Here is a 19,593-nt window from a genome sequence, read left to right as displayed (position 1 = left end):
TTGCAACTGATTATTTCAAATGTCCATTAAGTGACATAGATAAATTGTAATTAGTATTAGAAAAAAGTAATAGATACCTATTCCTTTTTCTTTCTTCCATTGGCAGTGTGTTGGAAATTCTACATGGGAAGGCGAGCCTTATTGGTTGAGGCGCTGAATGCCATGTTTTCTTTTCGGGCTTTTGATTGGGCCTCTAGGAAACTTCTGCATGCGCAGTTTTTAAAACTAACAGACATTTTTGCTCTCTTTGCAAAAAAAAAAAACCCTGCTAGGGACAAGATGCTAACATTAAGTATCTATTTAAAAGGGACTGCCTTAAGGTCAACCATACTTGGAGCTTCATTTCCCTTTTTTTTCCTTTAACCAAGAATTTATTCCTATTGTGATAGGAATTTTTTTAGACGAATATCGTCTTCCCTAGAACTAAAATAGTTTTGCTCCGTTAATGGAGTTTTATTCTTCCAGATACCATAAATAAATGGTTTCTGCTCCCTTATACTAGCTTTTCCGAAGAGAAGCAATTTAACACTTTAAAAAAAAAAAACTACCAGACTTTCAGAGATGCAAGAAATGGGCATATTTTTTTGCAATCCTACCAAAGAAGACTGAAATTCATCACTTCAGGTAAGGTTTGCTTTATTCCATTTGTCCATTTTTTTTTTTTTTTTTTTTTTTTTTTTTTGCACTCTGCCGAGTTCTAAAGCATGTGAGGAAATTAATTCTCACAATACATTAAAACAGTATATAATTATTTCGGCCAAATTTGCTGGTTAGTTGTATATATTTTGTAAAAGTTTCATGTCATAATTTTTTGTAAGGTTTTCTTTTCATATTGACAGTCTTGTTTATTTAAGAAATACAATTTTTTCTTTTTTTAATTAAAATGAAGTATTAGTGGCAAAGAAGACATTTGCTGACTAAATTTTACCTCTAATAAAAGATCTGATATGTTCGATCTGTCTGTATAGAGATGGCTTTGAGTCATTCCCATTAGCATACACCAAATAACAGTAAATGTGAATTTGTTGCTGATAATGATGTTGACAGGAATAAGAATTGAAATGAGAGTAAAAAAAAATTTTTTTTGATGTAAGCATCTGTTTGTCAATTGTTTTTATTTTTTTTATTTATTAACAGGCATTTGAACTTGTTGGAACTCGAGAAGAGAAATATGCATATCTGTGGATTGGAACGACCATCATGTCAGGCATCTATTTGTTCTTTCTCATAGAAAGATTACTTAAAATTCTTTTTGAATGGAAAAAGGTAAGACACAAACTTAAAAAGCTTTTACTGTTTTCAAATATAAAATAAATTTTGAAAGCTTTTTCTTGAAATCCTGTAAGTCTGATTTTATTTTATTTTTTTTATTTAAATTTTTTATTCAATTTTTTAGTTGTAATTCAATTTATTAATAACTAGCATTTCAGCCCAGCGTTGCCCGGGTGTTTGGAGATGTATGTTGAGCAAAAAGAAAAAAGCGGTAAATATTTTAAACTTTGATCCCTATTATGACCCCTTAACATTTATTGTTTTGGGCTCAAATCAAGTTATTTAGTTGGATCCATGTCCAAGGAACCTATATCTAAAATTTCAAGTGTTTAGACCGAAAATTGTCGGAGGAGTTTGGTAGAGTTCTCAAAGGTCAAATCGTTGAACTTTGACCCCTTAATCGCCAAATTTCTGGCCGAAAACCGATCACATCGATTTTCCCAAATCTCAGTACACTGTATATCAAATTTCGAGTCTGTAGACTTAAAATTGACGGAGTTATTACGTAGGGAAATGTAGACACACAGACACGGTCACTTTTATAGATATATAGATAGATTTAATTATTTACTAATAAGACAGACACTTGACTATATGTCTATTAACTACTTTTAGGCTCTTAAACATCGGAACATGCAATTGAATATAAATGATTTCCTACCTATGCAGGTTGTCCCAAGATTATATATATTTATCCAATCTTTCTATTAAGTTTTTCTGAGGTATCATTACATCCTTACTAAAAAATTGTTTGATACTGATTTAAATCAATTTAATTTTTAAGACCCTGTGATGGGACTTCGACTTTGCAAAATTAAAACTTTTCTAAACTCAGATGCAATCATTTAAGCATTTATTTCTATACAGTTTTCATCAAAACGATTTATATTTTAATGCTTTGAAATTTTGGTGTATTTAATCTCTTGCGACTTATTAAACAGTTCAATGTCAATATTATGAACCTATTTTGGGATGGGTATTCTATCTAATATATATTAAATTAAAAATTTGTGGAGTCAAAAGGTATAAGTTTCAACTGTGACACTTTCTAAAAGTTGGGTTGTGTGTTTATTTTTAGATTACTATAAAATCCCATGTAATAAATTCATGTTTTTGCATCTGTAAAACATTTGTGGTCGGGTGATCTATAGATTTTAGTTTTACTGATAGTTTAAAATCAATAAATCATTCATTATTAATATCATCAATGGAAAATTAAGTTTAAAAACATACAAAACAAAAAATAACAATCAAAATGATCATTTTTGACATCAGAAAATAGGCACAAATGTTTTCAATTCTAATAGTAACTCTGATACCTAAAAAGTTCTGAGTTTTCTGATTCTCGATTCCAGTTAATTATTCCAACATTGATACAATACAAATCTCTTACAATGTTTTAGTTTCACTAACTCTAGAAAGATCAATCAGTTAAATTTGTGCATCCACTTATAAACTGGAAGAATCTTATGCTTTTTGTTGCATATTTGTCTTAGTGTGCTCATGTGTAGCTTAGTGTAAACATATGTAGTTTTTTTTTTTTTCTCCATTTACAAAGTTTGATTGTTATTGTAGTTGGTGTTAACTGCTAGAATCTATGTCACTAATTTGAATTCTTAAAAACCTCAATCTTATGGATGCCATTTTTTAAACCACCATATTAGTAGATATAAAAATAGGAATCATTTTTAGGTGATATCTTTTGTTTAATCTACTATTTTAAAAATAGGTTAGAATGCTTCAGTTTAACTATTTTACTGGCCATGATAATGATGGTCTGTTTAATGAGACCATAAAAATGAGATTTCTAAAATCAAATGTTGGGGATTTTTTTTTATATCTGTCCTGGTACTGGAAATTTATTGGCAAGAAGACAAATTTCAAAAACTAAATCTACCATAGGTTGTTTTTTTTTATTTTTTTTATTAGAGTATTATATATTTGGAAAAAATTAAATCACATAATTAAGCTAAAATTACCAATCAAAAAATGCTAAAAACAGATAAATAAGGAAGTCATAGCCAAAGAATGGACATAAAGACATTTTTGGAGTCCCTGTGATGAAATTATTATTATTTTTTAATCTATATACTATTAAAATTCTGAAGATATTGTTGCTTGTCATCATGCACAGTTCATCTGTATATACAAGAGTTTTATAATATTAGGAATTTCCAAATATTGAGTTAAATTAACTTCACTTCATACCAGTCAGGGATTTGTTCTTGACAATTAGTCCAACAGCGACTTTCTTGATGCAAGTCTGAGGTATGGTCCTCTTCAGTTTCAGCCGGTCTGCCCTCCCAGGCTTTTCCTTCTCTTTGATAAGGGGTTAGTTTATCATTAACTGCCTGGGGTGCTATACCAGGGAATACTGTTCCCCTTTTTAAAATTTTTTTTCTTCCCACTCACTACTTATTATTTGCCTGTCCTATCTAAAACATTCATATACAGATGTGCTACCAGATTAGGTTGTCTGAAGATACGACTTTCATGCCACCAAATATTGATGCTTATTGTCTTTCCCTTTGTAAAAGTCAATCATGCTCTGCAAAAACGAGATCAATTTTTTCTCTACAAAACAATGAGGCCAAACACCATAAGTATTTGACGATTTGGGAAAATGATTGAACCTAAAAAATAGTGATGTGTTGTAAAGCGAAACAACTAAACCAAACAACATTGAAGATATGAAGAAGTTGAAGCATATAAAAAATTTTTCCAAAATTATTGGATTCGGCATTAAATAACCTGATAAAAGTTGATATGCTGTAAAACCAAACAACAAATCCATGTACAGATAAAAGATGTGCACGGTGACAAGCAAGCAAGATCATGGTTTTAAATACTAAATATTTTATATATATATATTTGATACGGCATAATTACATTGACACACTGGTTCTCGTCAGATCACCAAAGTTAAGCAATGTTGACCCTGGTTAGTACCAGATGGGTGACCATTTGGGAATTTTAGGCACTGTATGTGCTCTCCACTTATCTCTGCATTTGTTTCTAGTCATCCTGTACAGACATTTCACTTGCCACTGGTATTTAACAATATCAACTCAGAAGAGGTGTGATTGGAGATTGCGCACCTCCTGTCACAAAAATTTCACACACAGACACCCCTTCATGGGTATCCATAGTATGTCAAAGACTGAAGGAACCCTTAAATATATATCATCATCAGGATGGGCTCCTTGCCCGGACCAATGTGACTCTTCCACAGCAAAGTTATATATATAATTAACAAATACTAACCTAATGGATCAGTATTTGTTACTAGTTTCTATAAGCTTATTAAGAAGAATTTCTCTTATTTTTTTATTTTTTTATTTGATTCATCAAGCTCATGCAACCTCAGAGTTAAGAGTCACTGTTTCTATCTTGTGTAATGTTGATTGCATCAGTTTCTTACAAAAAGAATACCAATTGTTTAAAATGCTCCTCATCTTTTGGAGGGTCCTTTTTAAGGTTCTAGTTTGGGTAGAATATTTATGGAGAGAGCCAGTTTTAGAGAAATATTTTCAAGGAAAACTGTTTTTCAGTCACACTTAAGTATGAGAGAGTAAAAGAAACACAAATAAAATAATGAGTTGAAAAACACAAGTTCACAAAAGAGATATTTTATATATGTTTAAAATGGAAGTTTACATAGATGGGAAAACAAAGTTTGTTCATATTTTGAGTCCTTATAGAATAAAGAGTTGTTAGCTAAGATATTAAAGAAGTTAAAATCAATAATTAAAGGGCTGTGAATTATCCATGGGTCTGAAAAATTCTAATCAAAACTTCACTCAATTACAAATTACAATTGATGAAAAGTTATTAATAAGAGTCAATGTTTTTTTATTTTTTTCATTGTAAAAAGAAAGTTCAGTGAGAAATGTTAAGAGTATTTAAACTAAGTTTATACATTTGTTTTCAATGAGCAGACAATGTTGTGTGCATGCATGTGCATTAATATCAGTGTATATGCTTAATACTGTGTGTGGGAGATGAGAAATGCTCTCTCTGACAGGCGGAAGCAGGCGTACAAAGGATGTTAGCTGTCTTGTGGACTTAAGTTCTAACTTTATTGAAGGAAAACTGACTTTTTATGCATTCAGGTTGGACTCAAACAGCAAATTTGATTAATTAAGAGCAGTGGCGGCTCGTGCCTGGTGCTGTGGAACTGCAGCACCCCCAAGTCATTTTTACTCATTAGTACAGGTTAAAAAGAATATGTTTATTTTTTTTATTTTTTTTTGTATGTGATAATATATCATATTAATTATATATATATATATATATATATATATATATATATATATAATCCTGAAGCTTAATGTCGATAATTGTCCCCATACTCATATAAGCATAAAAGCAAAACTTTGCTTGGGGTTGCGAAATCCACAGTTACACATTCTTAGTGAAATTCGCTTGTGCGCATGCCCGATCTAGAACGGTTAATATGAGTCAAATCGGAACTGTATTTTTCGCAGTTCCAAACGCGGTGTTTGCGCGTTTTCGCTTATTTATTTTTTTTTTTAAGAAGCTTTGTTTACAAATGTTTTCTTTTTATTATTATTAAAAAGTGTAACGTGTTCTTGTAAATAAAATCTCCAACTTAAAAACAAAAAAACAAAAAAAAAAACCACACTTTTAAATGCGATTTAAGCAGACAAAAATATATAATATGCCAAACTTTTTTTTTAATTAAAAGTGTTCGGGCTTTTAGCCTTGAAGTTACAAATGTTATTTTTTATTTTACCTATATGGCTTATTTTATTTGTATTTTTAAGTAGTTTAAAATTTATTTATTTTGTAGTAGTTTAACTTTACAGAATAAAAAATATTTACATTTTTTTTATAGAAAAGCGAAGAAAAGTTTATTTTTTAAAATACATTTTAGTTAGAAATGTTTTTGCCTTATATATATATATATATATATACACATATATATTCACACGCATATATATTCACACGCATATATATACACACACATATATATATATACACACACACACATATATATATACACACACACACACATATATATACACACACACACATATACACACGCATATATATATATATATACGCACACATATATATATACATACACACACATTATATATATATACGCACACATTATATATATATATATATATATATATATATATATATATATATATATATATATATATATAAAGCTTTAGCATTTATTTACATCCCACGAGGACAAAGCAAGAAGTTTTACACTTTGAACAAAGTTTTTTAATTAAAATGTGCAATAACAAGACGAGTATGTAAAACCGTTTTTATAATAAGCTTAGTAAATAGCAAAGTTTGTTTTTATTTTTATATAAAAAGTTGTAAAAAGATTTGTAAATAAAATTATGTATCTTTAATTTTTTTTTGTTTGCTCATATTACAAACATGTAAACTTTTTTATTCTATATTTTATTTACAAAGTTTTGTTATAAACACACATTTTTAAATTTTAAATAAAACTGTTATCCAATAAAACCATTTTTAAATGGTAATCTCCTAACTTTACCATCGTTTGCAGGCAAAGATTTTGTTTTTTTGAAAAAATAAATAATTAAAAAATTGTAAATGTATTTAAACAATGTTTTTCGTTTGTTTGCCTGCGGTAAAATTTTATTTAATCTGTAAAGTTTAAAAGAAATATATTTGTATATTTTTTTATTACTCTGTAAAGTGTATACTATTTAAAATAGTGTTTTTTGATTAAAATGTTTTTGCGTATTACCCCTTTTTCGACGGCTTATAATGGCAAAGTTAAAAATATTTGTATTAAAAAAAGCAATTTTAATGACAAGCTTATTTTTTTATACGCCTATTTTTAATTAACAATAAGCTTTTTATAAATAAAACCGTTGTTAAATAGTAAAACTTTTTTCGTTAATAAAAATCTGTGACCTAAAAGTTATAAAAGTATGATTCAACTCAGAACTTCCGGTTCAGTTGAATCGCAAAAAGAGGATCACATAAACATTGTATTCCTTCTACCCTAATTGATATTCTACTAATAGACTACCTAGTACTTACCTTTCCCAATACAATTGATATAAAAAGAATTTAACCATGGTCTCCTTGCACCCCCAAGAAATAACTTCTGCGACGGTAAATGAACTTCAACAGATTGAGTTTTCACAGCTGTCTCTCCATGATAAAGTTGTAATTAAGAAAAGAAGCCGTTCAACGCCTGATATTCAAATATCTCAGCCAGGCATTAGCAACAACAAAGTGTATATTCGTAGCTTTAATGGTACCAACGGAAAAGTTAGCTTTGCGGCTGTGAACTAAAAAAGGCATTGTTCTGCTTTCCTTGTTTGTTGTTAGGGAGTGATGTAACATGGACAAAAGATAATTTCAGAACTATTAGCAAAATGAAAGATAGAACTGAAAAGCATGAGAAGCACGTTGACAATGTAGTTTCCCTATCAATTTTGGGGACCATAAATATTAAAGCAAAACTTAGTGAGGCCTGCAGACTTTCAATCAATCATCATAACATGAATGTTAAGAAGAACCGTGAAATTTTATCTAAAATAATAGATTGTATTTTCTTTTGTGGGAACTTTGAAACTCCCTCACGAGGACATGATGAAAAAGATGATTCAGTAAATCCAAGTGTATTTAGAGGATTTTTAAATTTTGCATCTTAATTAGATCCAGATTTAAAGAATCACTTAGAAACCAGTAATGTCTTCAAAGGTGTTTCCAAGACTATTCAGAATGACATACTTGACTGTCTTTTACAAATATACCATAATGAACTAAGGGCAGAAATTAGCAAAGCTTCCTGTGTAGCTGTCATGGCTGATGAAATAACAGATGTGTCTGAACATACACAAATGATCATTGTTTTACGGTACGTCTTGGATGAAAAAATACTTGAACGCATTTGGGGATTCTTTATTCCAGAAAACTAAACCGCTGATAGGATATCAAAATGTATTCTACAACAATTAGATATAATCCTTCAAGGGAATCACCAAAAACTGATAACTCAGACATTTGATGATGCAAATGTCATGAAAGGCAAAAAAGCTGGTGCTCAGGCGAAAATAAAAGCAGTTTATAGTAATGCGCATTTCACTCACTGTTATGCGCATCAACTTAATTTAATAATGAGGAATGCAGCAAGCATTACACGAAATGCTAGAATATTTATCTCTAACATTTTGGCTATTCCGACTTTCTTTTCTAGATCACCACAGCGTCTGTCCATTTTTCAAAAAGCATCTGGATGTAAGCATTCTACCTGTATCCGCCACAAGGTGGAACTTTAACATACATAAATAGAGTTCATGAAAATGTTCAAGCATAAAAAAACTGTCACTGAAGTTCAGTCAACATCATATGTAGATGAGACCGTTGCAGAAGCGACAGGAATTCTGAAATATTTGAACGATGAAAATTTCATATTTTGGTTTGAGCTATTTCATAAAATTATGTCTCATGTTGAAATTATTTCTCGGGAAATTAGCATATATAAAGTCAATGAATACATAACAAATTTCAAAACTGCTATTTTAGAGATAAGAAACACCAAATACTGTGAAAATTCTTCACAAACACTTGAGGGCGAAGCTAAAGAACTGTGTGACTATATATCTGTTGATATAACAGACAGATATTCTTCAACTAAACATTTAATACTTGCTAAATTGTTTAACAAGATAAGCTTAGCTAGTTTTAAGAAAAAAAAAAACTGCCTACAGAAGAGATATCCTTGACAACTGAAGCATATTCCATGATTGACAAAGAAAAGTTTGAAACTGAGCTAGAAATATTTTATAGTAGGTCAGATATCCATGAGTATTGCAAAGTAATTGATCTCCTGAAATTTATTTTGGAAAACAATTTAAACGATGTTCTAAGTGAAATCACAAAACCCATAAAAATTATCTTGACAATTCCCATGACTACATAAGAGATAGAACGTTGTTTTTCAACTCTGAAAAGAATAAAAAGTTTTCTAAGGAACACCATGGGTTGCAAAAGACTAAATGCACTTGCAGTGCTTTCAATTGATAAAAAAGTTCTTCAGCAGTCATTCAGAAGTTAAGGAGAAAATTATCAATCTTTTCTCACAAATTAAAACAAAAAGAATGGAGTTTACTTTCAAATGAATGTAATAAGTAAAATATTTACATCTATTTAGGATTCCTTTAAGTTATTGTATTTTTATACGTGTGCATACGTATAAATTATGTATAATTTTATGTTTGTTTTATTTTTACACAATATTAAAAAAAAATAGGTGTTTTCTTTATAACAGCACCCCCACTAATCTTAGGCACGAGCCGCCACTGATTAAGAGTTAATACATTGTGTGTATGCATGTGTGTTAATGCGTTGGTTAAAGTGTTTTTATTTAGGCAAGTATATACACAGAAACGATTTCATATTTTCATTTTAGACTCTGAGGGATAAATTATCTTGATCACTACAATCTGATGTATTAAATATCTTTTTTTTTCTATTTAATTTCAGAGAGGTAAAAGTGCAAGTGAAGCTGACTACGATGTCATCATGGTAAAGAAACATTATTTACAAATATAATTTGTCTGAAAATAATACTTGAGCTTCTAAAATTAACTCTTTTCTTGCAGCTACTATACCATATAAGCACATGTGTTTAGTTGCAGAACGAAATGTAAAGATGTAGCATTTTTTATTTCATCAAGATGACTATGGAAGAAAAACTTTTTATTTAAAAAAAAGAGATAGTTATCTAATGGGTAAATCTATGGGATAAGTGAGCAAGTGATATTGTCCATTTGTTAAGAAAAAAATAACACTGCAACTATCGGTGTAAATCCTCATTTTATTGTGCATATTTCTCACGTAGCTTCATCCACATGGGAATTTTCCCTTTGCCATCAAAATCAAAAGCTTAATCAGAATGAGGCTCAGCCATTATGAAATCTTGCTTAAGGTTATGTTTGTTTCTGTTGTCCTCTTGGCCTTATCCCAGAGATCTCTATCTTGAACCCCATTTTCAAGATGGTCTTGTGTTTAGCACACAATACATGTCCATATCTGCACAGATGATTTCTTTTCATTTTGCCTGAGAGTGGCATAACATTGTAACTGTGGCGAATATCAACATTTCAGCCATGGTCGAGTCTAGTCAGACCTGAAATCTAATATATCTGTACCTCTTGATAGTCTTTTTTTTCTGCCTTTATCGATAGCCTGCATTCTGAGCCATACAAAGCAACAGCTCATACTACAGTCTGATAGTGACTGAATATTTATTTCCCTCCCACAGCTGGGAAATTGGGATTTAAAACCAATGCTCTAAAGGAAGAGCACTCTGGCTAAACAAAAATTGGCTGGGTAGTTTTATCAGCATTCTTCAGTAAAGATACTTCAGGTGATTAGCAATGAACTCAGAAGGTAAGAGAGTAGAGCGTGAGAAGGTGGATCGCCTAGAACTGCACAGAACCTTACCTCAGACCAACAGAATTAGGCCCACTAAAATACCGAATATGCTGCTAGTCTGATTTTCCTATGAAACCACTGAAGGTGCCTGTTATTGCAAATGTAGGCAAACCTACTATCTAAAAAATATCCCCTCTTGGGCAAAGTTGTTCTTAATTTAAATACCGTTATCCTTAAAATGATTTTTTCACCAGATAAACAACTTTTGTGTTCAAACAGCTCTTCTAGTTGAAAGGGAAAAGGAATTGTGCTTGTTTTTTAATCCAACTTTTGAGATTTCTAATTTATTCAGATTAAAGAGATTTTAATTCTGTGCATTTTATCAAGTATTTTTACATTTGTGATCAGTGTTACAGATTCAGAATCTACAAGCTCTCATTCCAGCTCCTAGGATTCTAAAAACTCTGACTTTTAGAATTCAAAAATATCTGATAACAACTCCTTATTTTAAAGTCTTTTGGATATTCAAACTGTCTCTCGATTCCGTGGAAATTATTGATGATAACATTTAATGTTACGAAAACTAAACTTCTTTCCTTTTACAATTACCAGAAACCTTCTCTAACATCAATTCCCATGACAAATAACACTCATTGTTAAAACTCTTTAGTTGAACATTCGCAGGCAACATGATTTGGAACAGATTTATTGAAGATATTGCCAAGGCTGCTGCAAAGAAGGTTGGCGCTATCTACTGTGCTAGAAACTACTCACGCCTGCCACTATCCTGTATCCCTACAAAGCCACCACTCGCCCATGTATGAAGGTTGCCACATCTGGACTAGTGCATCTGCCACTAGTCTCTCACTTTTAGACAGGATTAAAAAAGAGTCCTGGTGCTACCAGATCAGGATATCTGAAGATATTGGCTTCCTGAGACGAAATGCACCTAACACTGATGTTTTTTGTTTTACTACTTTCTTCTGCAAAACTTAATTATGTTTTGCAAAACCAAAAATAACAACCCACCCTTTCTCTCTTTTCCTTTTTCCCATTTCCTCTTTCTCTTTCTTTCTGACTGGTTTCCTAACTTAAAATGTACGAAACCTTAATACTGTAATCCTTTTCCATGCCCTATTGCAAAACTCATTCATGTTCTGCAGCACAGGGAATAAAATCCACTATGAAACAACCAAACTAAACACCACAAACTAGCGATTGAAGATACAAAGAGTTTGAAGAATAAAAACCTTCTACAAAGTAACTGAATGCAACATGAATGCTATTTCCAAAATAACTGAATTTGGCATTAAATAACCTGAAAAGGGTTGATATGCCATAAAACAAACCAACCAAACAAAACTCAAAATACAAAGAAATATTTGAAGATATAAAGAATTTAAAGCATAAAAACTTTTTCCAAAATAACTGGATTCGGCATGAAATAACCCAAAAAGGGTTGATATGCCACAAAATAATTAAATCAAAGAGAGTCTCCAATAGGTCCCGCACTATCAACTAAGCTCCAACCCCTGTCCTATCACTGCAATGTGGCATCCATATTTTTGTTTTTCAAGTACCTTAATGGAATGTACTCTGATGAACTCTACATAAATACTTCCAACTAGCAGCAAACTCACATCCCTTCACTGTAGAGTTCCTAGATGCTGGGAAGCTTTCTACTATAAAATTCTCTTCCCTCAAACTAGTATTTATAATTCCCTCTCTATTTCGTGCTTCCCTGAGTACTAAAGTGCAGAAATTTAAATGTAATGTGAACAGACATCTCACTGCTCAACTCCCCTACATAATGCTCTTGTTAGCATGGTCCTACATAGTAGCCACTTAAATCAAAGTGGTAATGTATCAGGTATGTTTTTTTTTTCTCAAGGTGGCAAACTTTAAATTAGCAACTGTTTTCTTTAATTACAGATTTGGCAACTATCAATTAAAGATCAGTTTGGTTTGGCAATTCATCATGAAGAGATTGATATCCAAGCAGCGTTTGCAGATTGCAAATGATACAATCAATTTATTAAGAGAAACATTTGATGAAGGAATAATTTTATGAAATAAACCTGTCAACTGGCCACCTCATTCATGATTAAAACCCATTATTTTCTTTAAGGATATGTAAAGTCCCATGTCTATGCTGATAAACCAGACATAATAGACCACTTGGAAGATACCGTTAAATGCGTTATTGCCAAAATATAGCCTTAATTTAATGCATAGAATTTGTGAAAATTAGACCTTTAGATTATGCTATATACGTGTGAATCCTAGGGCCATATGCCCGAAATTGTATTTAAATTAATTTTTGGAATTAACCACATATTTGTATAATAAAAATATTTTTCCGTGATTTATTTTAGTTTAAAGTTAACCATCACTAAAAAAAAACACATCCTTTACCTTGTTTTGAGTGAATGAGAGTAAAAGAAAAATTTTTTAAAAATTAAAAAAAAGTTTTATAAATTACACTCCTTTCAAAACCTTCGACTTTGACTCTGCAACTCTGTTTATGAGCACTGCTTATGATTACATATACTCAGAGATGTAATGTTTTAGCATCTATTGAAGACAAAAATCTATTCATATCAAAAGGGAAATTTAAATGTCTCATTTGTTCTGTGCGCGACCATAATAATGCCATGATTTGAAGCGCTCGAAGAGTGTGTAGTCACCATTTTGTTATAACTTTCGTTTACTATCATTTTATTGTGTCTTTCATGTTGGGGAATTTATTCTTTTGTTCCAGTTTCAAATATCATCTAAAAATGGGGTAACATCATTTTGGATTATTTAGGTTTTGTTTACTCATTTCTATTCTTTGATATCTTTAATCTTTATCCATTTTTAAACATTGTTTTTGTTTTTATTATTATGAAAAGTTTATTCTTACTATTTAAATTAATTATTAGATTAAATACTAAGCAAAGCAATGTATATGTATTTTGTTTTAGACTCTCAAATATAATCCGAGTAAATTACGATTGAAAAAGAAGGTAATATTGATATGCATCTAAACTAATATGTGTGTTGTCTTCTCTCTAATGATATTACTGGTATGGGATGCAACTTTTCTGATTATATCTATTTTTATAATCTTCTATATAAATATTTCTCCCTATACTGCTGAGTGGTGAAGCTTTCTGATTGGAACTGAATAAAATTTAAAAAAAAAAAAAAAGCAGTTTAATCAGTAAGATAAAGCAAATACTGATTTGTGTTGTAATAAAATGTTTTTGGTCCCCTGACAAAAGGAGGGTGGACCTGTAAATTCACCCTTGTCCGTTCATCCGTCTGCACTTTTCTCAATAACTATGCCTTGGAATTTTTTGAAATTTTGCACAAATATCAAACATGTAAAAAAGTAACTGAACGATTTTCTGGGGAAACTCCGGTTGTCCCCACCGTAGGGGTGCCTTTCAGGTTAAAACAGCTGAAATTGACACTTTTGTGCTTATCAAAAAAATTGATGCCTTGGATTTTTATAAAACTTTCTGAAAAGTTGTAACTGACTGATTTCTTTATAATTTTGTCTGTCTATACTTTGCGATAACTCTTGGGTGTGCCCCAGAGGCTCTTTTAGGGTTAATAAAAACATTCCATTTTTGGGACTATTTTACCATGTTTGTCCAAAATTTTCTGTGTATGTCTGTTTAGCAGTTTTGCATGGTACTGAATTCAAATTTAAATATGTTAAGGCCTTGGACTTTTGGGGTTAAATGGTGGGGGGGGGCGTGCAATGATGGACTTAGTCATTTGTTTTTTTGTATGGCACAGAACTCAAATTTGTTAAAATATGCATTTGCAAATATGTTAAGGCCTAAAACTGCGCCTTTTGTTCATTTTCACCAGGATTTGACGTCCCTTGGGGACTTTAGGGGCTAAATTGGGTGGGTGGGGGGAGCTGAACTTAGTCATTTTTTTCATGCTTCGTTCACTGTGCACTCACGGGGGACCATGCACGCTTCACTTGTTAATTTCAAATTAATTTCAAACTTTTCTATTTAATCTGATCAACAAATTTTGTTTTAATTACTAATGTCAGAGATAATTGAAGGAGATAATCTGCTTTCACTGCCAATTCTTCTTCCTGTGTGTATTGCTATGTACTAATTTTATAATGGATAATTCTTTTCATGTTCTGTGACAGTGGTCATGGAAACAAGGGTGGCGTATGTGTATTGTAAAAAGTCGCTGACACTCGAACTCAAAACCCAACCAATAGGAAACGAAAAGGGGACATATAAAAATTAAGACACAGTTAAATTTGATCATGTAAAAAAAAAAAAAAAGCTGGTATTTCTTTCATTGACAAGAACATTTAACGGCATTCGGCAGTTAAAAGCAAACTTTAATTTCAACACTTCATATTCATATATGCAGGTGCATCTTTCAATAATAATCTTTCACTTTTTTTTTTTTTTTTTTTACATTAAAACATGAAGTTAAAAATAAATTTTTTCAATAATTACTTAATGCAAGTATCAAATATGTGGTTATGCTAATTTTTAAATTAATTAGCTTTATAACAGTTAGAGGCACACCAAAAATACACTTGTCATGTGATCAACAATTATGAATATTATGTCTGTGTGCGTTCATACAGTTTTTAAGATTCACTTTGATTCAACAAATATTCAACCAAATTACAGTAACAAATTGAATTAAATTTATTAATTCTATTTCTTTTTAACTTAATTGATTTATTAATATTTATACATTATGTAAAAAAATAAAAAATGCCAAAATATCAAAACTACAAATAACTATAAAATTACATCTTCTAATCCCAATATATTGATAGAATAAATTTATATACAGTGTACATATTCTATTTCTTTTAGAATCATTTCAGAGGTTGGCATACTAAATTAAATTCCGTTTAGTATAAATTTTCCTATTCATTTCATATATTCCGCATTTAAGTGGCATTAAATGAAAGTCTGTTTCTAATAAACAATAATAATGACATTTTTCTATTTTTTTTTTTTTTTATGACAAATAATTCATTTCATGTATGTAGTAAATTCTTCAATTCAACTAAACACAATTATTAAAAATGAAGATATTTTTTTCTTATTTTCTTTAACAAACATTTAATTTTTCTTTCCTATAAAAAGCTAGCCTGGGTGCCCGATGTTGCCCAGGTCTTTGTCGGTGTGTGTTGAGCAAAAAAAAGTTGTAGTAGGCAGGCAAGCTAGAACCCATGATACGAAGGCGGAAAAGAAAGTGGAGGTGTGTGTAAGGGTGTTGTTGGTTGAGCAAAAGAAAAAGGGGAGGGGGTTACGAGCTCAAGAAAAAAAAATAAGTTGTAGGCAGGCAGGTTCAAACCCATATCGCGAAGGAGGAAAACAATGGGGGGAAAAAAAAAGTGACGTGTTTGCTGTTGCACCCATCGCCAAACCAGAAGTGACATAGGTTTAAATTAAGGCTAGACAATCGAAAAAAAGGCAATGACTTTTGAAAATATTAGTGAAAAAAGTGACCCCTTCCTGTAGAAAAGTGCCCAGTTGAGAGTGAAGGAATGAATGTTTTTGGCCAATTTTTCGATATTTGTTGTCCGAAGAGTCGAGCTTCAAAACGATACCAATCTCGTGAACATTTGTCACCTCTGTCGAAAGTTTTAGGTAGACATACAAACATACATGCATACATACATACATTTAAACAGACAGGTGAGATTTATATTATAGATGTTCCACATTGACAGCACAACTCTAACCCCAGCAGCCACCACCAAATTTTCTATTTTAAGTACTTTATTGCATCACAATTTCCGAATGATATGGTAACTTAATTGATAAGCTTCCCATACATGGAGAGAGAGGTTTTGAGTTCAAATCTGAGTGCGCCGTACTTAGTACATAGTTTAAATCTGATCTGTTATGAACATGAATTTAACCAGTTCAATTTGCTATGTTTTATTTACTTATGTGATTTGCACAATTTATAACTACCAGTTCTTTACGTAACCTCTTATAACAGTTTTTAACTTTAAGGCTGTTAATTGGAAAGCCACAAACTTTGCATTGTTTATTAGGGAACAGTGTTTGGGCTGTTTAACAACTGAAGCTAAAAATGCTTTTGCCTACCAAAATTCAATCTCTACTACAGGAGATGCTAACAGGGTGAAAAAGTTGGAGTGCTGTGTTTCCTGGAATAGTGCAACTATTAATATGCATATTATTTTGATTGTTTGAACTACTGTTTTCATCTTAAGTGTTATTTTCACAACGCTTTGATCGATGTAACTTCCTACCTTCTTCAGATTATGTTGTCAAACTTGGGAATCTGTATGGAATTTCAAACAGAACCCTTTATTTAATCCACAAGAGTAGCATGTTCTCATTCCATCAGTCATAACCAGGAAGAAGTCCTAAGTAATTTGCAATTGTATTTTTGAATGTCACCCGTACTGAGGATTGAACTTTTAATCTCCAGAAGAATGTAACTTACAACTGAACTTTACCAAGTACTTTATCCACTATGCCATGGATCCTTGCAGACTCAATATAATTTAAAAAAAAAAAAAATTTCAAAAATATAATCAAAGAAATAAAAGGTTTGGTAAAATTTGTGGGTAATCATAGATATTACTTGACAGAGATCATAGCATGTTCTACCTTGATCCTCTTACAAACCTTTTGCAAAAAGAACTGCTTTATCACACAATGAATATGTGCTAAGTTTATTAATTCTAATTGGAAAGTTCAATCCTCAGTACAGGCAATACTAAGAATACAATTATGAATTACAAGATTTTTATCGAATCACGACTGATAGAACGAGCGAGCTATCCTCATGGATTAAATAAAGAGTTCCACTAGAAATTACATACAGATTCATGAGTTTGACAAGTGGCAACTGAAGATCAGAGGTTACCTTGACCAAAAATAATTGTTATATCTGTCGTTACTTATTTAGCAATTCCTGTTATATAATTATAAATAATATCTGAACCTGTTAGAGATCTCCCTGTACAGAACAGTAGACTTCAATGATATGGCCACGTTGAAAGAACAGATAAATTCTTGGGCTAGTTGATGTAAAAGAATTAAGGTAGCAAAGTCAGCTCACAGGAAGCTTAAAGAAAACATAGGAGAGGATAAGGATGGACGTGAAAGAAAGGAAGGGGAAAAAAAAAGACTGATTAGAGATAGGTTAGTTTGAAAGTAAATTTCTAAACACCATACAACGCATGCTAGCATGTAAAATGGATGTTAAACTGAGGATGATAATGACAATGGATATTTTCTACAGTATGTTGTTTCTGAAATTTGACCCAAGATGTTTCATTGCTCTATCCCTTAACTTTTTTTCCTATACTTTACTGGAGAATTATCCATCAATTTCTAATTCTGATTTAATATTTAACTCGCGGGACCTGTGAAAATTCCACAGGGGACTCACTTATATGTAATATATTGATGTTGGCATTCTGTAGATGTTCAGTGTAAATGGAGATGTTCTAATATTATTTGTAGATTTTTTGTTAAAACTGCAAAAGTATTTATCTAAGCTAGCATGAATGCCCAGTAAAGCCCGGTCATAAAGTATGCTTAAATATATTTTAATTCTTGCAGGTTTTTTTATATATTATTATAGAGTTAATGTTCTATCGATTTTTATATATTATAAAGTCGTGATCTCAAAAATAAAAAAAATATATCCATATGACTTGGGTGCATTAGCTTGAATCAAAACCAAAATAAAAACTTATGAAATATATATACATATATATATATATATATATATATATATATATATATATATATATATATATATATTTTTATTTTTAAAATATAATTATCCACTGACACGTGTTTCGTCGTCCACGACTCATCAGAGTGACTGAATCTAGCCACTCTGATGAGTCGTGGACGACGAAACACGTGTCGGTGGATAATTATATTTTAAAAATAATATATATGCCGCTCCCCATTTAGGGGGGTACCAGATTGATCAAAGGGAAAATTATTTCCCAACATGCATTTAGGTAAAAATGCACTTTCGTATAAATACTTGAATTCATTCAAGAAAGTATCACTAACAAAAAACAAATATATATATATATATATATATATATATATATATATAGTAATTTATAAAATATATATGGTGATTAAGCTACACTGAATATTCTGTGTTTCATCCAACTATAGGATTCGTCAGGCTTATGCGCATAAGCCTGACGAATCCTATAGTTGGATGAAACGCAGAATATTCAGTGTAGCTTAATCGCCATATATATTTTATAAATTACTAACTAGCTCTACCTACGTATTGAGCACTTTTGAAGTAAATACTTAAAGTTTACGCATAAATCTATACTTTCGTATAGTAAATTTATGTGAATAAATGAAATAGTTCCTTCAGCCATAATCGAAACCAAAACTTATGAAGAACTCTTGATGAAATTATTTATATAAAAAAAAATAGATGACTTAAGTGCCATCAGCTATAATCGAAACTGAAACCAAAACTTATGAAGACTTCTTGGTAAAATTATTTATAACAAGAAATGGAAGTACATAACAATTAAACAACCCGGGTGTAAGTGTGACACATAAAATAACACATATGCTATCATATTAATATATAGATACTGAATTTAATGCTTGGATAACAATAAGTTTATTTTATTGTTATAAGGATTTTTTTAACACTTTCTAAAGAATGAAAATATGATATATATGCCATCCAATATGGTTATCATGTATCCCGTCTGAAATCAATCTATTTTCAATCTTGGTGTTACGTTTTGCTAAACAAGTATATAAAAGCTTTTCTTCAACTCTGTCACTGTATGTTATGAACAAACAAATGATAGATTTTATTCAGTGAGTTGAAATTTATTCCACTCACAGAACTTTTGTGTGGGTATCGAATTTTAGGGTTTTT

The 19,593-nt window shown here is 30.9% G+C and overlaps 1 protein-coding gene across 2 annotated transcripts in view; it reads left to right on the top strand.

The window, feature by feature from the left end:
• LOC145293039 (metal cation symporter ZIP14-like) overlaps positions 1–19,593 on the top strand; it is a 107,567-nt gene that overhangs the window by 77,456 nt on the left and 10,518 nt on the right. The window contains exons 4-6 of one of the 2 annotated variants that reach the window (XM_080139342.1): positions 1,138–1,266; positions 9,787–9,828; positions 13,647–13,688. In XM_080139342.1, the coding sequence (XP_079995468.1) occupies positions 1,138–1,266; positions 9,787–9,828; positions 13,647–13,688 (213 nt within the window). The remainder of the gene's footprint in view (positions 1–1,137; positions 1,267–9,786; positions 9,829–13,646; positions 13,689–19,593) is intronic. The other variant, XM_080139343.1, reaches the window with a different exon arrangement.

The sequence above is a fragment of the Euprymna scolopes genome, chromosome 14 (genome assembly GCF_053919585.1).
Source record: "Euprymna scolopes isolate OS-2025 chromosome 14, ASM5391958v1, whole genome shotgun sequence".
Lineage (NCBI taxonomy): Eukaryota > Metazoa > Mollusca > Cephalopoda > Sepiida > Sepiolidae > Euprymna > Euprymna scolopes.
The sequence above is the reverse complement of the archived record's forward strand: the minus strand, read 5'-3'. Positions and strand labels throughout refer to the sequence as shown.